General features: G+C 44.9%; 1 protein-coding gene across 1 annotated transcript in view; it reads right to left on the bottom strand.

The window, feature by feature from the left end:
• LOC129702238 (protein diaphanous homolog 2-like) overlaps positions 1 to 23566 on the bottom strand; it is an 85992-nt gene extending 62426 nt beyond the window's left edge. The window contains exon 1 of the mRNA XM_055643899.1: positions 23172 to 23566. Within this exon, the coding sequence (XP_055499874.1) occupies positions 23172 to 23282 (111 nt within the window). The 5' untranslated portion in view covers positions 23283 to 23566. The remainder of the gene's footprint in view (positions 1 to 23171) is intronic.
• Between the last annotated feature and the right edge of the window lie 519 nt (positions 23567 to 24085).

Raw genomic sequence — 24085 nt, 5'->3', positions numbered from 1 at the left:
TTCTGGACTTCCCCAACATTGGGAACAATCTTCCTGCATCTAGCCTGTCAAACCCCTTAAGAATTTTGTAAGTTTCTATAAGATCCCCCCTCAATCTTCTAAATTCTAGCAAGTACAAGCCGAGTCTATCCAGTCTTTCTTCCTATGAAAGTCCTGACATCCCAGGAATCAGTCTGGTGAACCTTCTCTGTACTCCCACTATGGCAAGAATGTCTTTCCGCAGATTAGGAGACCAAAACTGTACGCAATGCTCCAGGTGTGGTCTCACCAAGACCCTGTACAGCTGCAGTAGAACCTCCCGGCTCCTATACTCAAATCCTTTTGCTATGAATGTCAACATACCTTTCGTTTTCTTCACTGCCTGCTGCACCTGCATGCCTACTTTTAATGACTGGTGTAACATGACACCCAGGTCTCGTCGCATCTCCCCTTTTCCTAATCGGCCACCATTCAGATAATAGTCTGCTTTCCTGTTTTTGCCACCAAAGTGGATAACCTCACATTTATCAACATTATACTGCATCTGCCATGCATTTGCCCACTCACCCAGCCTATCCAAGTCACCTTGCAGCCTCCTAGCATCCTCCTCACAGCTACCACTGCCCCCCAGCTTCGTGTCATCTGCAAACCTGGAGGTGTTGCATTCAATTCCCTCGTCCAAATCATTCATATATATTGTAAATAGCTGGGGTCCTAGCACTGAACCTTGCGGTACCCCACTAGTCACTGCCTGCCATTGTGAAAAGGACCCGTTTACTCCTACTCTTTGCTTCCTGTCTGCCAGCCAGTTCTCTATCCACATCAATACTGAACCCCCAATACCGTGTGCTTTAAGTTCGTATGCTAATCTCTTATGTGGGACCTTGTCGAAAGCCTTCTGAAAGTCCAGATATAACACATCCACTGGTTCTCCCTTATCCACTCTACTAGTTACATCCTCGAAAAATTCTATAAGATTCATCAGACATGATTTACCTTTCATAAATCCATGCTGACTCTGTCCAATGGTTTCACCACTTTCCAAATGTGCTGCTATGCCATCCTGTGGATCGGAGGGTAACTAATGTTATTCCACTTTTTAAGAAAGGCGGGAGAGAGAAAACAGGGAATTATAGATCAGTTAGCCTGACATCGGTGGTGGGGAAGATGCTGGAGTCAATTATAAAAGATGAGATAGCCAAACATTTGGATAGCAGTAAATCCGAGTCAGCATGGATTTACGAAGGGGAAATCATGCTTGCCTAATCTTCTGGAATTTTTTGAAGATGTCACTAGGAAAATGGACAAGGGAGAGCCAGTGGATATAGTGTACCTGGACTTTCAGAAATAATTTGTTGAGGTCCCACATAAGAGATTAGTGGGCAAAATTAGGGCACATGGTATTGGGGGTAGAGTGCTGACATGGATAGAGAGGTTTTATGGTAGACAGGAAACAAAGAGTAGGGATTATCATATAACCATATAACAATTACAGCACGGAAACAGGCCATCTCGGCCCTACAAGTCCATGCCGAACAATTTTTTTTTTCCCCTTAGTCCCACCTGCCTGCACTCGTACCATAACCCTCCATTCCCTTCTCATCCATATGCCTATCCAATTTATTTTTAAATGATACCAATGAACCTGCCTCCACCACTTCCACTGGGAGCTCATTCCACACCGCCACCACTCTCTGCGTAAAGAAGTTCCCCCTCATATTACCCCTAAACTTCTGTCCCTTAATTCTGAAGTCATGTCCTCTTGTTTGAATCTTCCCTATTCTCAAAGGGAAAAGCTTGTCCACATCAACTCTGTCTATCCCTCTCATCATTTTAAAAACCTCTATCAAGTCCCCCCTTAACCTTCTGCGCTCCAAAGAATAAAGCCCTAACTTGTTCAACCTTTCTCTGTAACTTAGTTGCTGAAACCCAGGCAACATTCTAGTAAATCTCCTCTGTACTCTCTCTATTTTGTTGACATCCTTCCTATAATTTGGCGACCAAAATTGTACACCATACTCCAGATTTGGTCTCACCAATGCCTTGTACAATTTTAACATTACATCCCAGCTTCTATACTCAATGCTCTGATTTATAAAGGCTAGCATACCAAAAGCTTTCTTTACCACCCTATCTATATGAGATTCCACCTTCAAGGAACTATGCACGGTTATACCCAGATCCCTCTGTTCAACTGTATTCTTCAATTCCCTACCATTTACCATGTACGTCCTATTTTGATTTGTCCTGCCAAGGTGTAGCACCTCACATTTATCAGCATTAAACTCCATCTGCCATCTTTCAGCCCATTTTTCCAAATGGCCTAAATCACTCTGTAGACTTTGGAAATCCTCTTCATTATCCACAACACCCCCCTATCTTGGTATCATCTGCATACTTACTAATCCAATTTACCACACCTTCATCCAGATCATTGATGTACATGACAAACAACAAAGGACCCAACACAGATCCCTGAGGCACCCCACTAGTCACCTGCCTCCAACCCGATAAACAGCCATCCACCATTACACTCTGGCTTCTCCCATTCAGCCACTGTTGAATCCATCTTGCTATTCCTGCATTTATACCCAACATTTGAACCTTCTTAACCAACCTTCCATGAGGAACCTTGTCAAAGGCCTTACTAAAGTCCATATAGACAACATCCACTGCTTTACCCTCGTCAATTTCCCTAGAAACCTCTTCAAAAAATTCAAGAAGATTAGTCAAACATGACCTTCCAGGCACAAATCCATGTTGACTGTTCCTAATCAGACCCTGTTTATCTAGATGCTTATATATATTGTCTCTAAGTATCTTTTCCATTAATTTGCCCACCACTGAAGTCAAACTAACAGGTCTATAATTGCTAGGTTTACTCTTAGACCCCTTTTTAAAACAATGGAACAACATGCGCAGTACGCCAATCCTCGGGGACTATTCCCGTTTCTAATGACATTTGAAATATTTCTGTCATAGCCCCGGCTATTTCTACACTAACTTCCCTCAATGTCCTAGGGAATATCCTGTCAGGACCTGGAGACTTATCCACTTTTATATTTTTCAAAAGTGTCAGTACTTCTTTTACTTTGAACCTCATAGTTTCCATAGCTACTCTACTAGTTTCCCTTACCTCACATAATTCAATATCCTTCTCCTTGGTGAATACCGAAGAAAAAAAATTGTTCAATATCTCCCCCATCTCTTTTGGCTCTGCAGATAGCTGTCCACTCTGTCTCTCCAATGGACCAATTTTATCCCTCCTTATCCTTTTGCTATTAATATAGCTGTAGAAACCCTTTGGATTGACTTTCACCTTACTTGCCAAAGCAACCTCATATCTTCTTTTAGCTTTTCTAATTTCTTTCTTAAGATTCTTTTTACATTCCTTATACTCCTCAAGCACCTCATTTACTTCATGCTGCCTATAATTATTGTAGATCTCCCTCTTTTTCCGAACAAGATGTCCAATTTCCCTTGAAAACCAGGGCTCTTTCCAATTTTTACTGTTTCCTTTCAACCGAACAGGAACATAAAGATTCTGTACTCTTAAAATGTCCCCTTTAAATGTCCTCCATTTCTCTTCTACATCTTTCCCATAAAACAAAATGTCCCAGTTCACTCCTTTTAAATCATCTCGCATCGCATCAAAGTTAGCCTTTCTCCAATCAAAAATCTCAACCCTAGGTCCAGTTCTGACCCTCTCCATAGTTATATTGAAACTAATGGTATTGTGATCACTGGACCCGAAGTGCTCCCCAACGCATACCTCCGCCACCTGTCCAGTCTCATTTCCTAACAGGAGGTCCAGCACTGCCCCTCCTCTAGTAGGTACCTCTATGTATTGCTGCAAAAAACTATCCTGCACACATTTTACAAACTCCAACCCATCCAGCCCATTTACAGAATGTGTTTCCCAGTCTATGTGTGGAAAGTTGAAATCTCCCACAATCATTACCTTGTGCTTACTACTAATCTCTGCTATCTCCTTACATATTTGCTCTTCCAATTCTCGTTCCCCGTTTGGCGGTCTATAATACACCCCTATAAGTGTTGCTACACCTTTCCCACTTCTCAATTCCACCCAAATAGCCTCCCTAGATGAGCCCTCCAATCTATCCTGCCAAAGCACTGCTGTAATATCTTCCCTGACTAGCAATGCAACACCTCCACCTCTTGCCCCTCCAATTCTATCACACCTGAAGCAACGAAATCCTGGAATATTTAGTTTCCAATCACAGCCCTCCTGCAACCACGTTTCACTGATCGCCACAACATCATACTTCCAGGTGTCTATCCAGACTCTAAGCTCATCCACCTTTCTTACAATGCTCCTAGCATTAAAATATGCACATTTAAGAAAACCCCCGTCTCTTATTCTCTGTTTATTTCCATTTTTTTCCTTTCTCCTCTTGTGTCCGAGTGCTTCCCATTTCTGCTTCCTGCCTCCCATTCTGTCTACTACCTTTCGCTATTTGAGTCCCTCGCCCCAACCATTCTAGTTTAAAGTCTCCCCAGCAGCCTTTGCAAATTTCCCCGCTAGGATATTGGTCCCCCTCGGGTTCAAGTGCAACCCATCCTTTCTGTACAGGTCCCACCTTCCCCAAAAGAAGTCCCAATGATCCAGGAACTTGAATCCCTGCCCTCTGCACCAGTCTTTCAGCCACGCATTTATCCTCCACCTCGCTCCATTCCTACTCTCTCTGTCGCGTGGCACAGGCAGTAATCCTGAGATTGTTACCTTTTTGGTCCTTTTTCTTAACTCTCCTCCCAACTCCCTAAATCCTCCCTTCAGGACCTCTTCCCTTTTTTTCCCTATGTCATTGGTACCTATATGTACCACGACCTCAGGCTCCTCTCCCTCTGATTTAAGGATATCTTGGATGCGTTGAGACACGTCCGAGACCTTGGCACCAGGGAGGCAGACCACCATCCTGGTCTCCCGACTGCGTCCACAGAATCGCCTATCCGACCCCCTAACAATAGAGTCCCCAATTACTATTGCCCTCTTTTTTTCCCTAGCTTTTGGAGCAACAGGGCCGGTCTCTGTGCTGGAGGCCCGTCCGCTGTCACTACCCCCGGGTAGGCTGTCACCCCCATCCGTACTCAAACAGGAGTACTTATTTGCAAGGTGTACCGACATTGGAGTACTCACTCGTTCCTGCCTCTGCCCCTTGCCCTTCCTTAACGTGACCCACATGTCTCTCTCCCGTGGTTTTGGAGTGACCACCTCTCTATAACTCCCCTCTATGACCTCCTCACTCTCCCTGATCAGAGCGAGGTCATCGAGCTGCTGCTCCAGGATCCTAATACGGTCCCTTAGGAGCCCCATCTCGCTGCACCTGGTGCAGATGTGGATGTCTGGAGGGCCATCCGACACCATGACCTCCCACATCTGACATCCAGAACAGTACACTGCTCTGACTGTCATTCTCCCGCCTTACCCTGGATCTGATACCAGTATAATACAATAGAAACTGCTGGGAGAAATCAGCAGGTATCTGACTCACAACAGCTGCTCCCTCGTGACCTTTAAACTGCACCTTTATTATATAAACAAAAAGCACTGTACCTTTAGCCCACTGTACCTTTTACTAAAGCACTGCACCTTTAACCCACTGTACCTTAACTAAAGCACTGCCCCTTTAACCCACTGTACCTTAACTAAAGCACTGCCCCTTTAACCCACTGTACCTTAACTAAAGCACTGCCCCTTTAACCCACTGTACCTTAACTAAAGCACTGCCCCTTTAACCAGAAAGCACAAATGCTAACCTGATGTTGCACCCAATCAGCAGCTGCTTCCACCAATCAGCGGCTTCCACCAGAACCCTCACTATGGAGTGTGGAACGTTACGGATTTTGGTAAGCCCTGACCCTCCTCCACTGCACCCACGGTCCTGGGCCTCTGTGAAAGCAAGCCCCGCGCCCGATTTATATACTCACCGCCCTGACCCTCCTCCACTGCACCAACGGTCCTGGGCCTCTGTGAAAACAAGCCCCGCGCCCGATTTATATACTCACCGCCCTGACCCTCCTCCACTGCACCAACGGTCCTGGGCCTCTGTGAAAGCAAGCCCCGCGCCCGATTTATATACTCACCGCCCTGACCCTCCTCCACTGCACCAAAGGTCCTGGGCCTCATTGGGTCCCTTTCGGAATGGCAGGCAGTGACTAGTGGGATACCGCAAGGCTCGGTGCTGTGACCGCAACTATTTACAATATACATGAATGATTTGAATGAAGGGATTCAAAATAACATTAGCAAATTTGCAGATGACCCAAAGCTGGGTGACTTGGACAGGTAGAGGGAGTGGGCAGATGCATGGCAGATGAAGTTTAATGCGGATAAATGTGAGGTTATCCACTTTGGATAAACGGCGTTAAGTTGGGAAAAGGGCAAGTACAACGGGATCTGGGGGGTCCTTGTACAACAGTCTATGAAAGTAAGCATGCAGATACAGCAGGCAGTGAAGAAAGCGAATGGCATATTGGCCTTTATAACAAGAGGAATCGAATATAGGAGCAAAGAGGTCCTTCTGTAGTTGTACAGAGCCCTAGTGAGACCACATTTAGAGTATTGTGTGCAGTTTTGGTCCCCTAATTTGAGGAAGGACGTTCTTGCTATTGGGGGAGTGCATCGTAGGTTTACAAGGTTGATTCCCGGGATGGCGGGACTGTCATATCAGGTCTCTCACTTAACCTTTTTTCCCTGTTGCCAGCCGGGCAACCTCGGCAGCTTTTTAGGTTGCCAAATGACAGTTTAGGTGGTCATTTAAGACAGCTTGCATGACGCGTGCGATAATGTGCTCGGATGAAGTGCGTAGTTACTAGTCGGAATTATGCTCAATGAAGCATTCGCATATTATTTCTGCTTCAAATAAAGTCGCAAACTAAACATATTCACCAATCAAGACATGATATATACACCAATGACGCAGCAAAATTATAAAACAGTATCTAGACTCTTCTTACACGTTGCAAATAATGCAATTTCTATTATCTCTTTCCACTTCCAAACAAATATCTGGTTGGATTATTCAGCGTATGATCAACCTCGTCAACGATCAAGTGCAGGCTTGGCGATCGCTTCGCACAACACCTCCACTCAGTTCGCAATAACCAACCTGATCTCCCAGTGGCTCAGCACTTCAACTCCACCTCCCATTCCAAATCCGACCTTTCTGTCCTGGGCCTCCTCCATGGCCAGAGTGAGGCCCACTGTAAATTGGAGGAACAGCACCTCTTGTTTTGCTTGGGTAGTTCACACCCCAGCGGTATGAACATTGGCTTCTCCAATTTCAGGTAGTCCTTGCTTTCTCTCTCCTTCCCCTCCCATTCCCAGCTCTCCCACAGCCTACTGTCGCCGCCTCTTCCTTTCCTTTTCCCGCCCCGCACCCTTCCCGACATCAGTCTGAAGAAGGGTCTCAACCCAAAACGTTGCCTATTCCTTCGCTCCACAGATGCTGCCTCGCCCGCTGATTTTCTCCAGCTTTGTCTACCAACGGGATCCCACCACTGGCCAACTCTTCCCATCTCCTCCCCTATCGGCTTTCTGCAGAGACCGCTCCCTCCGTAATTCCCAGTTCAATTCGTCCCTTCCCACCCAAACCACCCCCTCTCTTGGCACTTTCCCTTGCAACTGCAGGAAATGCTACACTTGTCGATTTACCTCCCCCCTTGACCACATTCAAGGACCCAAGCAGTCTTTCCAGGTGCGGCAGAGGTTCACAGCCCCCCCCGCCCCGCACCCTCACGTCAGTCTGAAAAAAGGGTGTCGACCCGAAACGTCGCCTATTTCCTTCGCTCCATAGATACTGCCTGACCTGCTGAGTTTCTCCAGCATTTTTGTCTACCCATTCACACAAGTTTTGTTATCCCACTTTCCTCACCCACTCCCTGCACATTAGGGCCAATTTTACAGAGACAAGCTAACCTGCAAAGCCAATGTGTCTTTGGGATGTGGGAGGAAACCCACATGCTTGCAGGGAGAATGTGCAAATTCAACACAGACAGTGCCCGAGAACAGGATCGAACTGAGATCTCTGGCATGTGAGGCAGCAAGTCCACCAGCTGTGCCACTATATTTTATTTTCCAACACACAAAAAATTATACGTTGATAACTTTGGTTACTAAAAAAAAAAAGAAACTATCCATTTTCAGTATTAAATCTCGAAGTGACGTTATGTCCTCTTTTACAGCTATTGTTTGTTTTAATTCAGTTCAAGACGATGGGGCAGTACATTGGCCATAAAGTTGCAGCCTAAAATTGCCAGAGACCCAGAATTGATCCTGAATATGGGTGCTTTCTGTATGGTTTTGTTTTCTCGTTTATAACATTGTTTACAGAGTACTATGTTTACATATTCTGTTGTGCTGCTGCAAGTAAGGATTTCATTGTTCTAACTGGGACGTGAGAGAATAACACACTCCTGACTCGCGTCGCTAATGTGTGGGTAGAACTAGTGTACGGCGGGACTCAGTGGGCCGAAGGGCTTGTTTCCACGCTGTATCTTTAAATGAAATTAAAAACACTAAAACTAGAGGAAATCTAAACAAGGGTCTCTACCCGAAACGTCACCCAATTTCTTCTAGCCAGAGAGTTTTTAAAGAAGGAACTGCTGGAAAATCGATGGTACACAAAAATGATGGAGAAGCTCAGCGGGTGTAGCAGCATCTATGGAGCAAAGGAAATAGGGAACGTTTCGGGCCAAAGATTTTGTTTCGGGTATGAAGGGTTTTGCCTTTTCAGAAATGAGATAAGATCATTCAAACAGGAGGGGAACCTGTGCTTAGTCCTGAAAAAGATGTTTAATTGCGCCCATTCATCGGGTCTACCCCCATAAGTACTTGAGCATTTGTTCAAGAAAGCATCAATCCAGCAGGCCCCGAGCCAATTATTTCAAATAAGGAAGCAAGAAATTTGTTGAATGAAACACTTTTACTCACACAACCAAGTATATTTTAATACCAAGCACATAATCCCATTGTGCCCATTTAAGCGTTACATTTTAATGCTGGGTAAGCAAATTACGTTAAGACTTCAAAAGGGTGATTTACAGTTGGAATTCGTAACATTCAGATCTAACAGTGGACTCAAATTTTAACAGCCACATTTTTTAAAATGCCAATGGGTTTACGATTGGTCATTGTTGCTTATCTAGCATACTCAGCAATCAACAGTCACTGGCATTTTAAGAAAAATCATTAAAACAAATCCTGATTCAATCACAGCAAGGCACAATTCAGTATGTGAATATCGTTAGATTCAATTAAAAGTGAGCAACAGGCACTGCAATCAATTTTGTCAAACACTAATAAGAGTCTACTTCCTTTGGTCTTGTTAGAGCATTAATTTAACACATATCTTTAACATGGTACCCCAGAGTGTTGTTCTGCAGAATGCTGATCTGTTACTCGTCCCAGTTAGCCAAACTCCACCATATTGTTCATGTTTGCCAGTCAGATTGCATTATAGTATTGGCAGTCAACCCTCATATTCTGTTATCACTTAACAACACTTGCGCTACCCCAGGGTTCAGCAACATTGATCTGCATAGGGCCGGGACGGATGTCTGTGAGCGGATGGCGGGCCACATCTATCACATGTCCACATGGAACCCGCCCCCATCCCGCCCGGAAGGCAGGCATCAAATCACGTGTTCACAGAAGGTAGACAAAAATGCTGGAGAAACTCAGCAGGTGTGGCAGCCTCATGTAATCCTTGCATGTCTCACCCACGAAGTTTCTCCAGCATTTTTGTCTACCTTCAAATTTTCCAGCATCTGCAGTGCTTTCTTAAAAGTGTTCACAGAAGGTGCACTGAGAATAACCCAGATTGAAAGTATAGCTCCTCAGTTTTGAGGGGGAATAAACAGCTAATCCAAATATCTTTTGCAGAAAAAGTAGAATCACAACCTGATCCACTTTCTCAGTAAGGTGAATATTTAATACCAATGTTACAAATGAAACTAACATTTATGAATTTTGAAACCCTCTTTTTATATATACACACATCCCTACGTAGCATGAATATCTCTCATGACTAGAGCCAGGATTTTGCCATAAATGCCATGTGCCTTTTCATGCCTTTTTTGATGATTTCAGGAAGATAATGCCTTTTTCACGATCGAGTGCCTAAATCAGCCTTTTTTGCCGTTTTAACGTAACTTAAAAGAAAATTTACACAACCGGGGCAAAACCTGGGTGTAAGTGGGTGTTAAGTGGTGATTGAAGAGAGGTGCGTGGGAAAGGGTCCAGTCTTTGCAAACTGGAGTCATGCTTTAAGTTGGTGCGAAGTGGTGATTGGGGAGGAGTAGGTGAAGGGTCCAGTCTTTTCAAAATGGAATCAATCTGTTAAGCTTCTGTTTATCGAAACTGCAGTTGAACTCGTTCCGGTCGTTGGTCAGCTGACGATTGTCCAAGGAGCGGGGGGGGGGTTTCCTCTTGTAGCTTGTGATTTCTTGAAAACCCTTCCACAGTGAAGAAGAGTCATTTGCTGAGAACTTGTTCCTCAAATCTCAGAGTACCTTTCCTTGGCAGCTCTGATTCCTCATCTTAGCTTGTACTTGGCCTGCCTGTAGAGGTCTGTATCCCCGCTCCTGTAGGATCTATCCTTGCAAGCGTCAAAAATGCCTAAAGTCAAGTCAACACCTTGTAAAAAACTGAACGATTTGGTGAGAGTGTATGGGAGTGATATATTCTCTACAGACGACTGTGTGCTGTTTTGCAATGCATGTGAGAAAACAGTGAATCATGAGAAAAAATAATTCATCTCCATGCATGCATAGACAGCTAAACACAAGTTGGTGGCAGAGAAACAGAAGGTAGGAAATACGCAAGCTTGGCTCCTCACCACATTTATTGCTGGCTCCAATCGAATATGAGTTTTCGAGTGATCTGTGCAATGCATTAATTGATGCTGGAATTCCACTGTAGAAATTGGAAAGCAAATCTCTGAGGTTTTTTAGGGAAATACACAGAGGAACATATACCAAGCAAGTCATCATTACGGAAAAATTATGTTCACAGCAACTTCAACATTGTTGTGCAGATGTTATTAGAGATGAAGTTGCATGCAACAAAATATGGATCCCAATAGACGAGATAACTGATTCTGTGGGGAGATTTGTTGCCAATGTGGTCATTGGTACACTGGAGGCAGGTCAACCATCAATGGAGTATTTCTTGACATCTGAGGTATTGGAGAAGTCAAAGATCTGAACTATTGTTTACATCTTCACTTGCTGTACTTTGTACTTAAAGTTCCTGGCGATGTAGGTGAAGACATACAAGGAAAATGTGAAAGGGTGATTTTAGCTAACAAAGATCTTGAAGAAATACAAAACCTAGCTAAAGTTCTTAAAGGTAGTTGTAATGCACAAGATATCGACATTAATGTAGAGTTTGAAGCTTGTTTCAGGTATGCATCAGTAATCCCAGCTGTGGTAGAAAGAGGTTTTTCACAACTGTAGCATATTCTGTCTGACAGACGGCATAGTTTAACACCAGATAATTTGAAAAAATGCTGGTAGTTATGTGCAATCAGGCAACTGATCATTTAATGTAGTATACCTTTATAATTATCATTTTTAACCATATTCTGGTGGTGGAAATAAATGCCTTGTTATGCCTTTTTTGTCAATAAATGCCTTTGTGTGCCTTTTTTGTAATTTTATTATGCCTTTTTGCCTGCCTAGTTCAGAGATTTTTAGCGCCTAAACATCCTGGCTCTACTCATGACCATCCCCACTCTCTCATTAATTGCTGCAATTTGTAGAACAGTACTCAATCACTGGGTTGTTAATCACTTCCCAGAATATATTGCTCCCTTCTCAGTACTACTGCTGTTAGTGGGACAGTCACAAAGATCAGTTACATTCTACTGGGAATATTAAACACACAACTGTGGAGTTAAAGTGTATACCAAATCTCTTTGGGCAATGGAACTCACATGTAGCTACTCATCATGCAGTACAAATCCATAGATTTTGATTCTCACTAGAACATGGTGCTAGATAGACTCACTGGGATCCAGTTCCACACATTGTGAATGATCTTGACTCACCGGGATTCAGTGCCTACAGACATCAATTTGTCAGAAATCTATTAATTTACTTTTGTAAATCAATTACTATATAATGCAAGAACATCCAAGATATTGGGGAGCACGATAATGTCTTGTATTTCTGAAAACAATAATTATATTCAGTTACACTGCAGAGTAAACCCCATTAATCAGTCGTGCTCAGGAGTCAAGTATTTTTTCCAGATTGTTGGATATGTTTCCAATTATTACTCATACTTTTAACTCAGTTTAAGATGTTACATAGTAGTATATTAAAATTTACAGCAGGGTCTGTAGAGTGTAAAGGGAACACTGAAACCATCAGCCGATTAGCAAGATGCCAAGTCAGCAAAATTTCTGAGCAATGAGATTGTAAATGACATGCATTTATACTGGCATATAATGTATGATAAACTATTAATTCTTATGAACACTAGGTATCAGTTGCCTATAAGCTTATGCAATGGGTGGAGAGATTCACCGAAAGCAGGGGCTGGCAACCTTATTCTGCATAGGGGCATGTATGTGAGGGGATGGCGGGCCACATCTATCACGTGTGCACTTGGATCCGGCTCCGGATGGCAGGCATCAAATCACGTGTTCACAGAAGATAGGCAAAAATGCTGGAGAAACTCAGGAGGTGAGGCAGCCTCATGCAATTCTTGCATGTCTCATCCGCTAAGTTTCTCAGGCATTTTTGTCTACCTTCGATTTTTCCAGCATCTGCAGTTCTTTCTTAAACGTTTTCACAGAAGGTGCGTGGCCGTACTGGCAGCTTAGCGCAGGATGCAGCATAACCAGAACTCGGCCCTGCTCGGCCGCTCAGCCCCTGCTCGCAGTGCTGCTGTTTGGGCACTCGGCGGGCCTGATGATTACGGGAATAAAAATCCACCTACGGGCAAGATGATTTCGGGTTACGGGCCACAATCGGCCTGGGGGCCGTAGGTTGCCAACTCCTGATCTAAAGCAACAAAGTAATTACCATCTCGTTGTTGACTGGAGCAAACCAGAGAATGGAGCCGCTCAGCTTGTATACTCTGGAATTTAGAAGGATGAGAGGGCATCTTATCTAAACATATAAGATTAAGGGTTTGGACATGCTAGAGGCAGGAAACATATTCCCGATGTTGGGGGAATCCAGAATCAGGGGCCACAGTTTAAGAATAAGGGGTAAGCCATTTAGAACGGAGATGAGGAAACACTTTTTCACACAGAGTTGTGAGTTGTGGAATTCTCTGGCTCGGAGGGCGGTGGAGTCCGGTTCTCTGGATACTTTCAAGAGAGCTAAATGACCCATTACATTTCAAATGAGCATAGATTGACAATGCTACATGAACCAGGCCCGTATGAAGCTTTTCAAAAAGGGGGGTGGCATGACAGGATTACAAAAAAACATGAAATAATGTGCGTGCAGCGCACATCATGAGCACGAAGTCCCTCCCGGCCGGGGTCCAGAAAGCTATGGGGCTTTAGATGCTCTCTGGTGCATTCTGAGCCTTATTTCTGAGCATTTTTGCACCAAAGTTATGACCAATATTTCAGAAATAAATTTGGTTGAGTCGAGAGTAATGAGTGGGTGGAATGGAATGATTGGGGTCATTGTTGTATACATTTTTTTTTAAATCAAGAATTGAAGTTGTCCTTGTTTTAATAATCAAGTTGTACTGTTGTAAAATGTTATGTAAAATGTTATAAAGGACCATGCAAAAACTGCAAATAAAATATTGTAAGTTTTTGCAGTAAAGAAAACGTTTTGTGTGTTGATTTGATTGCCTGTTACTGTTAGACTGTGTTAGTGTGTGCAGTGCACTTTTAATGGTCCTCCTGACCTAACAGCTTTACATCACATCAATTTCAACATGGAATAGTGATTTGAATTCAACATTTAGTTCGACTTTAATTTCCATCATGAAAATTGAAGTGAAACTAAATGGTGCATTTACATTATCGCTTTACTATGAACGCTTTCAAACTAACCTATTTTACTGTCATACTAGTATAACAATTTCTAGTTCCATGTTGACTCATAAACAAGATCACAAATCACATTTTGAATTTTCAAACACAACGTGATTGTGAACAATTGCAGAGCTGCCACGTTTCACCGAGCATTTACGTATTTTGATGGCTGAAAATCAGTATTTTGTTGGGAAAATCGTTATTTCTCATATAAATGCAATAGAATGTACTACACTGGATTTTTGAAAATCAGTGTTTTGCATGCAACCTCATGTATTCTCAAATATCGGTATGGAATACTGAAAACCAGTACAGGTGCACAACCTTTTATCCGGTGTTCCGGAAACCGAAAAACTCCGAAAACCGGCCATTTTTTCCAGGATGTCGTCTGCACACCAAAGCTCGCGTTTGGCGCCAAACTTGACCCGAAACGACCCACGGTCAACCCAGGTCTGTACTACTGTAGCGGCTGCCTCCTCCCCGGAGACCGGGGAGACACTTAAACATCTGTAAATCATTGCTTAAATGTTAGTCAGTTAGTTTGGAGGGCTTTTATGTGAAGGGGGGGTTGAAGGGGTAAACTTTAATTCTTAGTCCCCTACCTGGTCGGAGAGGCGGGGAGCGGTCAATGCCTTACCGGGTCGCCGTGCAGTAAGCTCCGCAGCGCTGTGGCCGCCAACTCCCAGCTGGGGCTGCGGGCGGCGCCGGTTGTAGCTCCGACCCCGGCAACTCTACCCCTGGCTGCGAGGTGCTCCAAATCCACCGCCGCCCGTGGCCGGAAGCCCGCAGCCTCAGCTCCGCAAATGTTGGGAGTCGGCGGCGTCGCAGCGCTGGGATACCAGCGGGAAGCGGGCAATGCCTTACCGGGTCGCTGTGCGGTAAGCTCCAGGGCGCTGAGGCCGCCTTCTCCCAACATTCGCGGAGCTGGGACTGCGGGCGTCCGACCGTGGGCGGCGCTGGATTTGGAGCGCCTCGCAGCCAGGGGTCGAGTTGCCGGGGTCGGAGCTACAACCGGCGCCGCCCGCAGCCGGACGGAGCCCCCAGCTCCGCGATGTTGGGAGTCGCCGACCAGGTAGGGGACTAAGAATTAAAGTTTCCCCCTTCACCCACCCATCCCACCACCACATAAAATCCCTCCAAACTAACTGACTAACATTTATGCAATGATTTACAATGATTCCCCAGTCTCCGGGGAGGAGGCAGTCGCTCCAGACTTTTCAAGCCGCCCGCGCTACCTACCTAATCTACGCTAAAAATCTTCCATTCGGAAATCCGAAAATGTCCGAAATCCGACAAGTGTCTGGTCCCAAGGCTTTCGGATAAAAGGTTGTGCACCTGTACTGATTTGTGAAACCATTTTTGAAATGTGAATTTATAATTCTTGATTTTGATTAAATAACATAAAAATATATAATAACATCTCTATACTTATAAAACTGATCTTGGACGTGTGTGTGTGCGTGCGCATGTGTGTGTATAATCACATCTTCTCAAAAACACGACACGGCAAAGGTAAAAATGTTATGTATTCCGAAATCGCCTTATCTGAAAATGTCATGCTTTATTTCTCGAGTTATTAAAAATAATGTTCAATTATTTTGTACAAAACTATGAAAATAATGTTCAAACGACTATTTCGCTGATGACGTTACAATGGGTCTGCGTCATCTAGCTCGCGCTGCGAGTGACGCCGCTCCAAGCTGCTACCTCGCTCTGCTGCTCTGCTCCGCTCCCCCCCCCCCCCCTCCCCCCTCCCCCCCCTCCGCCTCTCTCCCCTCAACCCGTAGTTTCCTCCCACACTTCAAAGACATAGATTAATTGGCTTGGTATAATTGTAAATTGTCCCTAGTGTGTGTGTGTGTGTGTGTGTGTGTGTAGTGTGTGTGTGTGTGTGTGTGTGTGTGTGTGTGTGTGCGTGTGTGTGTGTGCGCACGCGCGATAGTGGTAGTGTGCAGGGGTCGCTGGTTGGCGCAGACTTGGTGGGCCGAAGGGCTTGATTCCCCTTTATATCTCTAAATAAGCTCTGTAGGAAAGAACTGCAGATGCTGGGTTTTTTTTTTAAACTCAAAGGTAAACATAAAATTCTGGAGTAACTCAGCGGGACATGCAGCACCTCTGAAGAGAAGGAATGGGTGATGTTTTTCGGGTCGATACCCTTCTTCAGCTCCTACCTAACATCGACCTCTTGAACTCTACAAACAATAACTAAACTAAGAACTACGAACCGTCTCGGTTGCACTAAAGACTTTGGGGCTTTTTAGACAGCGAGATACAGCGCGGAAACAGGCCCTTCGGCACACCAAGTCCGCGCCGACCAGCGATCACCCCATGCACCAGCACTATCCTACACACTGGTGACAATTTTACAACTTACCGAAAACAATTAACCTACAAGCCTTTGGAGTGTGGGAGAAAACCGAAGCACCCGGAGAAAATCCACGCGGTCCCAGGGACAAGGTAAAAACTCCACCGAGACAGCATCAGAAATCAGGATCGAACCCAGTTCTTTGGTGTTGTGAGGCAGCAACCCGGCAGCAAATAATGTTAAACATATTACTGTTTTTTGGTTTATTGTGTTATCTATGAATAGATCTATCTATGAATAGATAATGGTTATATGAATGGATATTGTGTTATCTATGAATGCTGTGCTTGCAGACTTGTTACCCTGCGGCAAGTAATGATCTCATTGTAGCATTTTATGGTGCTTATACAATTAAACACTCTTTATGCCACTGGCAGCAGGTAACAGAGAGTCTAAACCCAAGGCGTGGCCCCGCGGCGGGGGAGGGGGAGAGGCGAGGGCCCGTGGCAGGGAGAAGAGGCGAGGGCCCGCGGCAGGGGGGGAAAAAGAGAGGCGAGGACTCGCCGGGAGGTGGGGGAGTTGCGTGGGCTCGGCGGGGGGATGTGAGGGTGTTGTGGCCCCAGCGGGGGGCGGTGGCGTGCGCCAGGCCGGAGTGGCGTCTGGTGTCGGGGTCATGGCCGCTTCCAGGACTGGGTTTAGATTCAGTCGTTCCCGCTCCCACCAGTGGTGAGCCTCCGATGCAGTGGATGGAGGCGATGGACCGGGCGGGCAGACACCACAGCACCCCCCCAACCCCCCTCCCCGGAGAAACGGGCACTCTTTTTTTTTCCAAATCATCCCGCGGGCCGGATTGGACCCCTGGCGGGTAGTTTACCACCCAGGTAGTATCCCCCTCCAGCAACGCAATATTCCACTACTTACCCAGAGTTGACACGAGGCGGTGAGGCGATCTCTGATTATGTGGACAGCAAATGGCAATCTGATCCCGCCCAGGCCCACTGCACACGCGCAGAGAGACAGCGTCATTTTGCGTCACTACTGCATCACCGACTTCCCCCAACTGCACAGGTCGCAATTTCCCCCCCAAATTATCCAGTGGGCCAGAACCAGAATTTCTGGTAATTTCCGTCAAAGTGGAAACGCTGATTGCGCTCCAAACTATTATTTTTTTACCTTGGGATTTTTTCTTACTCTAGGAAGAAGGGGGGGGTGCGACCGCACCCAATGCACCCCTCCATTCGGACGGCCATGTGAACTAATTAGATACGAGGGGCAAGACATGAGACTCATCAATGTGTTGAAAATAAAGGTATATGCGTGGTAAAACATCATAAGAACATGTTTTTTATTACATCCCAGAGATGTTGCACTTGTGCCTCTTCCCACCTTCCCCCATCTACATCTATCAGTAACGGAACAGTAGATTATAGCTAAAAAGAACCTTTCTCTCTGGAGAAAAGGGGGAGGTGGAAGTCTGAGTCTGAGGACTTCAGAAACTGTAGAAGGGTCTCAACCCGAATCATCACCCATTCCTTTTCTCCAGAGATGCTGTCTGGCCCACGGGTTACTCGAGCATTTTGTGTCTGTCTTCGGTTTCAACCAGCATCTGCAGTTCCTCAGAGTGATACAGTGGGAAAACAGGCCCTTCAGCCCAACTTACCCACACCGGCCAACAATGTCCCAGCTACCCTAGTCCCACTTGCCAGCGCTTGGTCCATACCCTCCAAACCTGCCCTGTACATGTACCTGTCAAACTGTTTCTTAAACGATGGAATAGTCCCAGCCACAACTATTTCCTTCTGGCAGCTTGTTCCATACACCCACCACCCACTGTATGAAAAAGTTACCACTTGGATTCCTATTAAATCTTTACCCCTTCACCTTGAACCTATGTCCCCTGGTCCTCGATTCCCCATTCTGGGTATAAGACTCTATGCATCTATCCAATCTATTTCTCTCATTATTTTGTATATCTTCATAAGATCTCCCCTCACCCTCCTGCACTTCATGGAATAGAGACCCAGCTTACTCAACCTCTCCCTCTAGCTCACATCCTCTAGTCCTGGCAACATCCTCGTAAATCTTTTCTGAACCATTTCAAGCTTGACAATAGCTTTCCTATAACATGGTGCCCTGAACTGAACACAATATTCTAAATGGGGTCTCACCAACGTCTTATACAACTGCAACATGACCTCTCAACATCTATACTCAATACTCTGACTGATGAAGGCCAAAGTGCCAAAAGCCTTTTTGACCACCTTATCTACCGGCGACTCGACCTTCAAGGAACCATGCACATGTATTCCGAGATCCCTCTGCTCTATAACACAAACATAGAAACATAAAAACATAGAAATTAGGTGCAGGAGTAGGCCATTCGGCCCTTCGAGCCTGCACCGCCATTCAATATAATCATGGCTGATCATCCAACTCAGTATCCCGTACCTGCCTTCTCTCCATACCCTCTGATCCCCTTAGCCACATGGGCCACATCTAACTCCCTCTTAAATATAGCCAATGAACTGGCCTCGACTACCCTCTGCGGCAGAGAGTTCCAGAGATTCACCACTCTCTGTGTGAAAAAAGTTCTTCTCATCTCGGTTTTAAAGGATTTCCCCCTTATCCTTAAGCTGTGACCCCTTGTCCTGGACTTCCCCAACATCGGGAGCAATCTTCCTGCATCTAACCTGTCCAACCCCTTAAGAATTTTGTAAGTTTCTATAAGATCCCCTCTCAATCTCCTAAATTCTAGAGAGTATAAACCAAGTCTATCCAGTCTTTCTTCATAAGACAGTCCTGACATCCCAGGAATCAGTCTGGTGAACCTTCTCTGCACTCCCTCTATGGCAATAATGTCCTTCCTCAGATTTGGATACCAAAACTGTACACAATACTCCAGGTGTGGTCTCACCAAGACCCTGTACAACTGCAGTAGAACCTCCCTGCTCCTATACTCAAATCCTTTTGCAATGAAAGCTAACATACCATTCGCTTTCTTTACTGCCTGCTGCACCTGCATGCCTACCTTCAATGACTGGTGTACCATGACACCCAGGTCTCGCTGCATCTCCCCCTTTTTCCCAATCGACCACCATTTAAATAATAGTCTGCTTTCACGTTTTTGCCACCAAAATGGATAACCTCACATTTATCCACAGGCTTACCCAGAGGCTTACCATTTAATGTATAGGTCCTGCCCTTGTTCGACGTCCAAAAATGCAACACCTCACACTTCTCCGTGTTAAATTCCACCAACCATTCCTCCGCCCACCTGGCCAATCAATCCAGATCCTGCTGCAATCGCTCACAATCATTGCAGCAGGGTCTACTGCACAGTAGTTTATATCTTCTCACTACTTTGTTTAAAAGATGTTTCTTCCTAATTCCCTTATGGATCTCTCTTCCAGTTACGTGGCGTGGGCGGAGGATAGGTATCTACACATTATTTGCACATATGTATAGCAGTGTGACCACACTAAATGTAAAAGTGTAGTCAATATTGTTACATGTAGTGTGGTCACATTGTTACATTGCTACACTACAGGCAGATCCACCACCAACTGTCCCGCACGAGTTCCAGAGCCTTTCTGGATTATCCATTTTGTCAGACCAACAGAGATCATGGCCTTCGAGGAATCCAACAGTACCGGAACGGACTGCCTAGGCTGTCAAGGAGCCACAAATCCAGCCTGCAAAGTTGGCCTCAGAAGTCAGCTATGGGAACAGATCTGCCGGTTCTGACCGGACCAGAGTTCCAGAGCGCCAGCCATGAGGGGCATATTCGGCCTGCCGATCGACCACGGAAGACAGATTTGTAAACAGATCTGCCAGCTCCAGCTCGGGCAAATTCGACCCACTAATCGGTGCAGAATCCTACTGAGGTTGATATCAGACGCCTCACCCCGCCTAGGTGCCTCATTTTCTGAGGGGGGGGGGGGGGGGGGGGGGGCGTTTTAGGGTTCAGTCCAAGTGATTTATTGTAATTTTGCCTGGGTTCAATGAGGTGCCAAATCACCAGTTGCCAGAAAATCAGTGGTGGGCCTGTATAATTCTGAGGTCTACATTCTTCATCTATGAGAAGAAAAACATTGAATGTTTCCGAATCAGACACCATTTATCAGAACTCAAACAAGAGACAAATCACGTAAGGCAGCAGGGTATATATGCAAAGGGATATGCCTCCGATACTGGAAAACCAGGTTGCCAAAAGGGTTTGGAACATTATAGAAATTAGAGGACATGTTCATTGACAATAAGAACTGAGACAAAAGGAGATGGTAGTTGCAAAATGCAGAGCAGGAAGACTTGGGCAGGAACTCAGTCCCACCGCAATCCTTACGGGTTTTATATATGCTTTTGTCTACATTTCAGTTCTATATTTGTGTAGGAAAGATGGCAGATGGAGTTTAATGCTGATAAGTGTGAGGTGCTACATCTTGGCAGGACAAATCAAAATCGGACGTAAATGGTAGCGAATTGAGGAATGCAGTTGAACAGAGTGATCTAGGAATAACTGTGCATAGTTCCCTGAAGGTGGAATCCCATGGAGATAGGGTGGTAAAGAAGGCTTTTGGTGTGCTGGCCTTTATAAATCAGAGCATTGAGTATAGAAGTTGGGATGTAATGTTAAAATTGTACAAGGCATTGGTGAGGGCAATTCTGGAGTATGGTGTACAATTTTGGTCGCCTAATTATAGGAAGGATGTCAACAAAATAGAGAGATTACAGAGGAGATTTACTAGAATGTTGCCTGGGTTTCAGCAACTAAGTTACAGAGAAAGGTTGAACGTTAGGTCTTTATTATTTGGAGCACAGAAGGTTAAGGGGGGACTTGATAGAGGTCTTTAAAATGATGAGATGGATAGACAGAGTTGACGTGGTTAAGCTTTTCCCATTGAGAGTAGGGAAGATTCAAACAAGAGAACATGACTTGAGAATTAAGGGACAGAAGTTTAGGGGTAACATGAGGGGGAACTTCTTTACTCAGAGAGTGGTAGCTGTGTGGAATGAGCTTCCAGTGGAAGTGGTGGAGGCAGGTTCGATTTTATCATTTAAAAACAAATTGGATAGGTATATGGACGAGAAAGGAATGGAGGGTTATGGTCTGAGTGCAGGTAGATGGGACTAGGGGTAAATAAGCCTTCGGCACGGACTTGAAGGACCGAGATGGCCTGTTGCCGTGCTGTAATTGTTATATGGTTATAGCATTTGCATGTTTTTCTTTGATTTTCACCTAATAAGATCTCCACTTATATAATCACAAGATATGACCTACAAAGAGAATAAAACTAAATTTGACTAGCTTCAAAGGTTTTCAAAGGTATTTTACTGTCACATGTACCAATTAGGGTACTGATATGCGAATTAAAAGGAAATGCAAGGAAAATTACGAAATGCTCAGTTAAAGTGATTCATATTAATTGGCACACTGGGACCAAAAGAGTTGGAACAGAAATGACAGAATTCTATTTCCAGAGCTTTGGCCCTTGACAACAGGATGAACTCAACTATTAATGTTTGGAGCATTAATATTTGGATATGAACAAAAAGGACAAAGTTCACAGGATTGAAAACAAAGGAAGAATTTTAAAATTGGCATCACTTCATCAGGAATTAATGAAAGTAAACAAATACATAGCAGATGGATAAATTAAATTGTAGAAAAAAAGAAATTACACAAAAGGAAACAAAGAGTTAGAGTAACTCAGCAGGTCAGGTATCATCACTGTAGAAAATGGATAGATTTCTCAGGTCGGGATCCTTATTTGGCCCCCAAAACCTCTGACCAACTGAGCACTCAAGCACATTTGTCCTTTTGGATAAATTGAACTATACAGTAAAACACAAGCTCTTCAATCAGTAACATTCAATTTTGTCTTCGTTTTCATTGACAATTAAATTAACACCTGGAAAATACAGGAATTGGCTGATTGTTTCCTCTGCCTCAAAAAATGGAAGACTTTAACATAACGGCTACGGTTACGTAACTGAGTTATATTGCCTTCAGAAACCAACTGTAAATCTTTCTCACACTTGAATCAGTGGCACATATTCAAGATAGTGTCATGATCACTTCTCCGAAATAAGCAACACATTCCCTTGCCGAAATGCTACTTATTTTTTCAATTTGCTATTTGAAAATAATTTACATGGCATATAATTAAAGACAACAGGAGGGTATATCGATAGAAGACTACTCATTTCCTTGAGTTGGCCTCCAACATTACCAAGGCCCGAAATGTTAATTTCTGAGATGCATGTTAATTTCATCACCGTTGTTTTTTCAAAACATGTGCTGTTTCAAAACACTGAAAGCTAAACTATCAAAGTATATGCAACTTGCCTCACATCGCACCCAACCCAAGAGGACAAAATAATGAAATTGGCCAGTTTTTACATTTACAAATATCACTTAAAAATAACACATGTACATAAATTGTGTCAAGTTACACTTGATCAACATGCACATTTCAGGTCAAAGTGCATGTACAGAAAGATTGGGATGTGCAACTGTGAGTACAATTTGTTACTGACTGGATCAGTAAGATTAGGAACATGTGCAAGAGGAAACGCCATATGTAACTGATTACTAAACCAGTGTTAAATACAGTTATGCCTTTCATTTCACTCACGAATTTAAAACGGAAGGTTTGGAAGCGCAACAAATGTCTCCGGCGTACTTGAAATGTGTCAAAAGGGCCGTGGAGCTAATCTGATTTAGCCAGCACCAGGTTGTTATTTAATCCATTCGCCGGTGTGACGGGGTATGAACAGTAACGTAAACACGGGGACAGTTACAATACAAGTACCGTGCATGAAACTCAATCCGACAGTTGGCAGCACTCAGCACTCACCAGCTTGGGTTTGTTCCTCGGATCATCTTCAGGAGGCTTCTTCTTCGTAGTCGGTCGGTCCCGGTTGCGGGGCGGCGAGTCGCTCCCCGGCGGCGGCTGCTGGCCGTCCATGCTAAGTGGCGGAGCTGGTGGCGAGGGTGTTGTCCCGGGCGAGTTGCTCCGGTTGGACGCGACCCTCTACCTCTGGGTGTCCGTGCTATCTGACAGCGACCCGCCGGCAGGTCACTCCCTCGCCGCCTTCCTTATCGTCACTGAGGTTGCTGGAAAGAAACAGCGGTGCGACTTTCAGCGAGTGTCGAGCCCGAACTTAGCCGCCTCCTCTGCCTTGATCTCCGGGCCACGGCCGCCACCTCCGTCCGACAAACGATTCCTCGCTTCAACCCACGCCTCCCGCAGACAAACGCGCATGCGCGAACTGCAACCCCGGACCGCACCCCCGCCATCTGCAAAGTAGGTCTGCCACCCGCGCATGCGCGGACTGCCAACCAGGACCAAAGATCCAGGACCACGCCCGTCACGTTCAGCGTGGTGACGTCAAGCCCGCCCTCACCGCCCCTACCTTCCGGCTGTTGAATGTTGACCTCAACCAGAGCTTCATCCCAGCTATGGGAACACATCACTGGGATGGAATTAATGAGAGTAACATGTGGCTTTGAGAATGTCGGATTGAGTTTTATGCACGGTACTTGTATTGTAAATATTACTTGAATAAGGTCTATTTTAAATCATCAAAAAAAAAGTGGCTCCCTGTTAAATTGCTGGGCAGGCAATTTGCTGGGCATCACAATTGGCTGCAAAGATACTAGAGGAGCTTAATTTGTGAGTTTAGAAGAGTTTGTGCTTGACTCAAACTCGCAGCATGGTCGACACGTGGTCCTAGGAGGTCCAAGTAGGTCACTGGAACTCTCTTTCAT

This window comes from Leucoraja erinacea, chromosome 12, assembly GCF_028641065.1.
Source record: "Leucoraja erinacea ecotype New England chromosome 12, Leri_hhj_1, whole genome shotgun sequence".
Lineage (NCBI taxonomy): Eukaryota > Metazoa > Chordata > Chondrichthyes > Rajiformes > Rajidae > Leucoraja > Leucoraja erinaceus.
The sequence above is the reverse complement of the archived record's forward strand: the minus strand, read 5'-3'. Positions and strand labels throughout refer to the sequence as shown.